The sequence below is a fragment of the Otolemur garnettii genome, unplaced genomic scaffold (assembly GCF_000181295.1).
Source record: "Otolemur garnettii isolate 467f Iridium unplaced genomic scaffold, OtoGar3 scaffold00049, whole genome shotgun sequence".
NCBI lineage: Eukaryota > Metazoa > Chordata > Mammalia > Primates > Galagidae > Otolemur > Otolemur garnettii.
Window position 1 is genome coordinate 4,494,937 of NW_003852444.1, and position 7,585 is coordinate 4,502,521.

At 43.8% G+C, this 7,585-nt stretch overlaps 1 protein-coding gene across 1 annotated transcript in view; it reads left to right on the forward strand.

Moving 5' to 3' along the window:
- SLC37A3 (solute carrier family 37 member 3) overlaps nucleotides 1–7,585 on the forward strand; it is a 54,873-nt gene that overhangs the window by 28,524 nt on the left and 18,764 nt on the right. Inside the window, exons 7-9 of the mRNA XM_003791570.3 lie at nucleotides 3,272–3,368; nucleotides 6,436–6,520; nucleotides 7,126–7,304. Of these exons, the coding sequence (XP_003791618.1) occupies nucleotides 3,272–3,368; nucleotides 6,436–6,520; nucleotides 7,126–7,304 (361 nt within the window). The remainder of the gene's footprint in view (nucleotides 1–3,271; nucleotides 3,369–6,435; nucleotides 6,521–7,125; nucleotides 7,305–7,585) is intronic.

Sequence of the window (7,585 nt, forward strand, 5' to 3'; positions counted from 1 at the left end):
GCCCGGGCTGGGGATTCGAACCCTCCACCTTAGGTGTATGTGGCTGGCGCCTTAGCTGCTTGAGCCACAGGCGCCGAGCCCCTCATTGCGATTTTAATATGGATTTCCCTAATGTCTAATGATGTTTAGCATTTTTTCATGTCCTTATCATATGTATTTTTTGACATATCTATTAATATCTTTTCCCCCCTTTTCAACAACTTTAAGATGTTTATAGATTCATGCTTTTTTTTTTTTTTGCTTGTAGGAAAGGTCTTTATTGGTGGAGGAGGGAGGGTGCAGAGCCGCACCAACGAGGAGAGAAAAGGGGAGAAAAGAAGAGGAGAGTGAGGAGGAGAGAGGAGGAGAGAGAGCGGAGAAGAGAGAGAGAGAGAGAAAAGAGAAGCGTACCTTTATATAGGGAAGTCTCAGGTGACTGGATGGTATGATAGCCAGTAAGGAGTTACTGCTCCCGTAGGAAGAGCCGTTAAGGGCAGGCAGTGGGTAATTGGCACAGGGAGATGAGGTAAGCAGGCCACTCCCTGTGCTTGGGAAGGAGTTGTAACTTTAAGAGCAGGAAGGGGCTTTCTGAGGCAATCACCTAATATTCCTCCCTTCTTGATATGTTAAAAATAGGGGGTTGGCCTTGGGATAGGGGCTGTTGAGTTCTCTCTTCTGTAGTTTCTTCTTGCTGAAAGGGGCACGTAGTTTTAATTGGCCAACTATTAGATAATTATGATTTTTCGTTGGGAGGATATACGTTTTTTGCTCTTAGACTGCCCTTTTAGTGGTGGCTGTTTAGAAGTGGTGTTCAGGAAGGTCTTGTGGCCTGGAGTGGAGTGTAGCCCATTCATGAAGAACAGTTTCTTTTTTTTGTAGGTTGGGAGCTGTATCTGGGGTGTAGGTTTGAAGCACCAGCTGAGTAGTTACTAAGTCTGGATGAGGCAGTGCTGAGTGCTGGTTAGAGCACCTTGGCAGGTGGACACAAGCCGATGCAATGATGAGTGCCGGGAGTATGAGAGGAGGATAGGGAGCCCCCAGGAGCTAAAACCCCATGGAAGGGGTAGAAGCTACCCTTGGCAGCGTTCCCTAATTATATCCCACTTCTGACACCAGCTGAAAAGGTGGCATTCGACTGGCAGAGATCTCACAGACCATCAAGGCTTATATGAAAGGTCTTTATTGGTGGGGGAGGAAGGCTGCAGAGCAGCACCAAGGAGGAGAAAAGAGAAGAGAAAAGGGGAGAGAAAAGAGGAGATCAAGGATGAGAGAGGAGGAGAGAGAACAGAGGAGAAGAGAGAGAGCCATGCTTTTTTTTTAGACAGTCTCACTTTGGTAAAATGGTGTGGTGTCATAGCTCATAGCAACTTCAAACTCTTGGGCTTAAGTGATTCTCTTGGCTCAGCCTCCTGAGTAGGTGGGACTACAGATGCCCACTGCAATGCCTGGCTATTTTTGGAGATGGGGTCTTGCTCTTGTTCAGTTTGGGCTCAAACTTGTGAGCTCAGGCTATTTGCCCACTTCGGCCTCCCAGAGTGCTGGGATTGCAGATGTGAGCCACTATGCCCAGCCTAGATTCATGCTTTTTAACATTCTATTGCATTATGTCTATTATTGAATTCTGAGAGTTCTTTGTATTCCAGATACAAGTCTCCTATCAGATAAGTGATATGCAAATATTTCCTCCCAAATTGTCTTTTTTTTGCAGTTTTTGGCTGGGGCTGGGTTTGAACCTGCCACCTATGGTATATGGGGCTAGTGCCCTACTCCTTTGAGCCACAGGCGCCACCCTTACTTGTTTTTTGTCCTTTGTTTTTTTTTTTTTTTTTTTTTTTTTTGCATTTTTTTGCTGGGACTGGGTTTGAACCCGCCACCTCCAGCATATGGGGCCGGTGCCCTACTCCTTTGAGATACAGGTGCCGTCCCCCAAATTGTCTTTTTAAGTTCTCTTAACAGTGTCTTCCAGTGAGCTCCAAATTGAACTTTATTTTCTTTTTTTGAGAGAGAGTCTCAGAGAGAGTCTAGGTTAGAGTACCATGGCATCAACCTGGCTTGCAGCAATCTCAAACTCCTAGGTTCAGGCAGTCCCCCTGCTTTAGCCTCCCAAGTAGCTGGGACGACAGGTGCCTGCCATGATGCCTGGGTAATGCTTTTTTAATTTTTAGTGGTGATTGGATCTCACATCAAATTGAACTTTATTTTATTTTTAGTGGTGATTGGATCTCACTTCAAATTGGACTTTATTTTATTTTATTTTATTTATTTTTTGTTTTTTGTGGAGACAGAGTTTTACTTTATTGCCCTCAGTAGTGCTGTGACATCACACAGCTCACAGCAACTTCCAACTCCTGGGCTTAGGTGATTCTCTTGTCTCAGCCTCCCGGGTAGCTGGGACTACAGGAGCCTGTCACAACGCCCGGCTATTTTTTTGTTGCAGTTCAGCTGGGGCCAAGTTTGAACCCACCACCCTGGTATATGGGGCCAGTGTCCTACCCACTGAGCCATAGGTGCCGCCCTTATTTATTTATTTATTTTTGAGATAGAGTAGGGTGCTGTGGTATCACAGCTCACAGCAACCTCAGACTCTTGGGTTCAGGCAATTCTCTTGCCTCAGTCTCCCAAGTAGCTGGGACTACAAGTGCCTGCCACAATGCCCAGCTATTTTTTAGGGCAGTTGTCATTGTTGTTCAGCTGGCCTGGGCTGGGTTCAAACCTGTCAGCCTTGGTGTATGTGGCTGGCGCCTTAACCACTGTGTTACGGGTGCCAAGCCCAATTGAACTTTAACACAACAAAAATCTTAGAGGAGACCTGATGCTTTGTCATTTTTGTGTATTTTTATTTTTATTTTTGTTTATTTATTTATTTGAGGCAGAGTCTTACTCTGTCACCCTGGGTAGAGTGCCGTGGTGTCATAGCTCACAACAATCTCAAACTCTTGGTCTCAAACTTTTCTTTTGCCTCAACCTCCCGAGTTGTTGGGATTACAGGTGCCCACCACTACGCCCAACTTATTTTTTATTTTTAGTAGAGACTGGTCCTGCTCTTGCTCAGACTGGTCTCCAAACTCCTGAGCTTAGGCGATGATCCACCTGCCTTGGCCTCCCGGAGTGTTAGGATTATAGGTATGAGCCACCATGTCAGCCATTCTCATGTATTTTAAAGAAATTTTAAATAGAATTTTTAATCTTTGTAATGTGAACCATCACTGTTTGGGCCGTTCTCTACTCTGAACTGCACGTAGAATCCCTTGTGACTTTATTGTCTGCTGCCCCCCATTGTTCTGTATCTTAGACGGGGAGTCGTCTTTGGTCTCTGGAGCGCCTGTGCTTCAGTGGGCAACATTTTGGGAGCGTGCCTAGCGTCCTCTGTTCTGCAGTATGGTTATGAGGTAGGTATTTTTTTTTTGGCTTTGTATTGTGTGTGCATTTGTGTATTTGTATTGGTTTTTATAAACTGTGGCCATTTAAAACTAGCTAGAGCTGTCAGGGAAAGGCTTAAAGGAGGACAAACTTCTGCTACATCAAACACAAAAAATTACTCATGGCAAAAGCACCATAAAAGAGTCTAAAGACAGATAGCCAATTGAGAAGAAGAATTTGCAACTCGCATTACAGATAAAGGACTGATATCCCTTGTATACGAGGAGCACCCACGAATTAGTAAGAAAGAGACCAGCAACAGAAGGGTCAAAAATTTGGATGTATAATTCATGGAAAGGAAATAGAAATAGCTTGTATACATATGAAAAGATATTCAACTTCACTCATAGTTTATTCATTCATTCAATAAATATTTAAGTCCCTCTGTGTGCCCTCAGGCACTGGAGAATATAGAACTGCCCAAAGCAGACAAAAATCTGCTTTGTCCTTATGGCGCTTAGTTGGAGGAGAAATGCAAATTAAATCTACACTATTAAACAAAAAGTAAAACTACACTGTACTCTTACTAGATTGGTAAAAATCTAAAAGTTTGACCACAGGTTGTATTTATGACGACTTGAAGAAACCAGCATTGCAGTTGGGAGAATAAATGTCCCCTCAAGGGGTCAATGTGGCAGTGTCTATCAGAATGGAAACTGAGCAGTTCCCCCTCCAGGAGTTAATCACACAGGTGAATAGACTGTAACATGGACAAATGATGTATCTGTAGGTTCTGCACCCTCCTTTATTCTAGTAGTGTTTGTAATAGCCAAGGATTGAAAACAAATGTCAATCAGGAGGGAAATAAACTATGATCGTCCTGTTCAAAGGAGGCTGTGCAGCTGTGACGCAGAGTTAGGAAGCTCTCTATGTACTACTGGTAGAGACTGACGCACTGGAATGGTGTCAAAGACATGTTAAGTGAAGAAATCGAGGATGCAAAATGGGTGCTATTTGTTTTAAAAGGAAGAATGAACCAGGCTTGGTGGCTCACGCCTGGAATCTCAGCACTTGGGAGGCTGAGGCAGGTGGATTACCTGAGCTCACAGGTTTGAGACCTTCCTGAGCAAGAGCGAGACCCCATCTCTGAAAATAGCTGGGCATTGTGGCGAGTGCCTATAGTCCCAACTACTTGGGAGGCTGAGGCAAGAGAATTGCTTAAGCCCGGGAATTTGAGGTTGCTGTGAGCTATGATGCCGCGGCACTCTACCAAGGGTGACAAAGTGAGACTCTGTGTCAATAAATAAATAAATAAAAGGAAGAATGAAAGAGCATGTATTTGTATTAGCTGTATGTCTGCAAAACAATCTCTGGACAGTCAAAATCAATTAACAACGCTGGGTATGTTGGGAAGATTGGAAGATTTGGGTGGTGGGGGGAAAGCGTTAGAGAGCAACTTTTCATTGTCCATCCTTATTACTTTCTGTTGCTTGAATCATGTGAGCATGTTGCTTAGTTGAAACCTAAGTAATTAAAGTAAATTGCTCTTTTCAGAAATAGATACATTTATGCCTGAGGTGGCGGGTTCAAACCCAGCCTTGGCCAAAACCTGCAAAAAAAAAAAAAAAAAAATAGATACATTTTTAAAGAGCCTGCCAAGAATTTTGGTCTAGATTATTCATGGTCACTTTTATTCTAGCTTTCTTAGCCCTCACACCTGGATAGTACTGATTGATTCACTTGAGAATTTCATTTTACCCTCTCAGATTTGACTTCTGGAAACACTGCTTTAATTTGTCACTCACATGTTTAAAAATTTGGTTTGGCTGGGTGCTGTGGCTCATGCCTGTAATCCTAGCACTCTGGAAGGCTGAGATGGGTGGATTGCTTGAGCTCACGGGTTCAAAACCAGCCTGAGCAAGAGACCTCGCCTCTAAAAATAGCTGGGTGTTGTGGCGGTGCCTGTAGTTCCAGCTATTTGGAAGGCTGAGGCAAGAGAATCACTTGAACCCAAGAGTTTGAGGTTGCTGTGAGTTATGCCATGGCACTCTACTGAGGGTGACAAAGTGAGACTCTGTCTCAAAAAAAAAAAGTCAAAATTTGGTTTGTCTATCTATGTCAGGCTCTAGTCTCTGTAAAAACTCAGCTGTGCAGCAGTTGAGAAGCTGTCACCTTTCCAAATCAGTTTTTTTTTTTTAAGACAGTCTCACTATGTAGCCCTGGATAGAGTGCTGTGGTGTCACAGCTCACAGCAACCTCCAACTCTTGGGCTTAAGCGATTCTCTTGCCTCAGCCTCCCCCTAGTAGCTGGGACTACAGGTGCCTGCCACAACACCTGGCTATTTTTTGGTTATAGTTGTCATTGTTGCAGGCTGGGGCTGGATTCGAAGCCACCAGCTGCGGTATGTGGCCAGCTCCCTAGCTTCTGGGCTACGGGCACTGAGCCTCCAAATCAGTTTTATTCCCTGTTGCCCCCTAGCATAAACCCTCTACTTCAGTCAGGCAGCAACTTTCTCTTTCTTTCTTACCTACCCTGTGCCTAGAGAGATGGGCAATTGCCTTTTCACCTCTTCACTAAAACATTGTCCTGCTGCTTCAGCCTTTTCAGGTTTTCCTTCCTTCTGAATTCCTGTGTGTTTCTTACTAGGACTGGGTCTTCCCACTTACTTAGCTTCATGTTGCTTTATAACTGTTTTGTGTGTTGTTTAATCCCCTCAACTGGTTATAATATCTTCCAGGGCAGATACTGTGTCTTTTGTGAGAAGCTGTGTGATGCCAAGAATTAGATTTTTGGAGATAGTTCTGGTCTCACAGTTGTAATAGTGGCTGCTACTTAGTGTCCAGGGGATCTTGATTAACCCCTCCCCCCCAAGCTGTGTAGATTCGCTGGGAAGCTTTAAATGATTAACAGGAGTAGAACACTTTGCACAGTGCCTGGCTCAGTGTAGCAGTCAGCACTCATTTTCCCCCAGTCTCCCTGTCCTCCTGTCGTCCTACCTACCCACGCTCCCACAGCCCACATGTGTGCCTTTGATGAATGTGTCATGATGACTAGCCCCAGACGTGTAAGACCCACCTCTCCTCCCTCTCCTCCAGTACGCCTTTTTGGTGACGGCATCTGTGCAGTTTGCTGGTGGGATCATCATCTTCTTTGGACTCCTGGTGTCACCACAAGAAATTGGTGAGGAGAAGCTGTCTTTTCTATTTAGAATGTTTTACTCTCCTGGCCAAAGGGAGAGGCCAGGAAATCAGATCTCTTTTTTCCCCCCAGGAAAACTGTGAACTCCTTTTAGTGAATTAAAGGAGAATAGTACTGCTGTTTGTGTCCTGTCTGCATGGGAGCCAACCCCAGCCCAGCTGCAGGTCTTTGAGGGAGTGGTGCCTGCCTTTTATAGATAACAGGAATAGCTTAGCATTTGCAAATTTTTACCATCATCAGCCTGGCTAGGAATTAGCATGGATGTACTTCTAATTTCACTTCTTGAGTCAGATTTCTTTTTGTTCATAAAAATAATTCAGTTTGATCCTTATTTACAATTAAATACAGAATGTGTGTAAGTAAAACCACAGAAGCAAAGAGATGTGCAATTCTTGTTTTTGAGTATTTTTAAACAAGCTATGTGAACTTAATTGACCTTAGTTGACCTTGGTCTCTGAACCTTTGTTGCTTCTACCATAAAATGGAAATAAAAATAATATTGACCCCATAAGTAGTGATGTATGCCAGCTGTAGTGCCAGCCACACCGGAGATTCTCTGTAAATGGTCGCTGCTGTTGTTGTTTTAGGTCTGTCAGGTATTGAGGCAGAAGAAAATTTTGAAGAAGACTCCCACAGGCCATTAATTAATGGTGCTGAAAATGAAGATGAATATGAGCCTAATTATTCAATCCAAGAAGACAGTACTATTCCCCAAGTCAAGGCTATAAGCTTCTATCAGGCTTGTTGCCTTCCTGGAGTCATACCGGTAAGGTCTGCTCAAACCTCCTTATCACAGCCAGGGAGCTGTGACCACACTTGATATTTACTTTGCCTGGGTTAAAGCTTCGGTAAGTATTTAGCTTCTCTTTGATACCTTATTTTAGGAAAATACATTCAGAGAAATATTGCGTAGTGCTCCTCAGCTTATCTGATGCCTAACGCAGGGGTTGGAAAACCTTTTCCATGAAGAGCCAGGGAGTAAATAATTTTCAGCTCTGGGGGAACTATATAATTGCTGTCACAACTGCTCAGTTCTTTTTTTTTTTT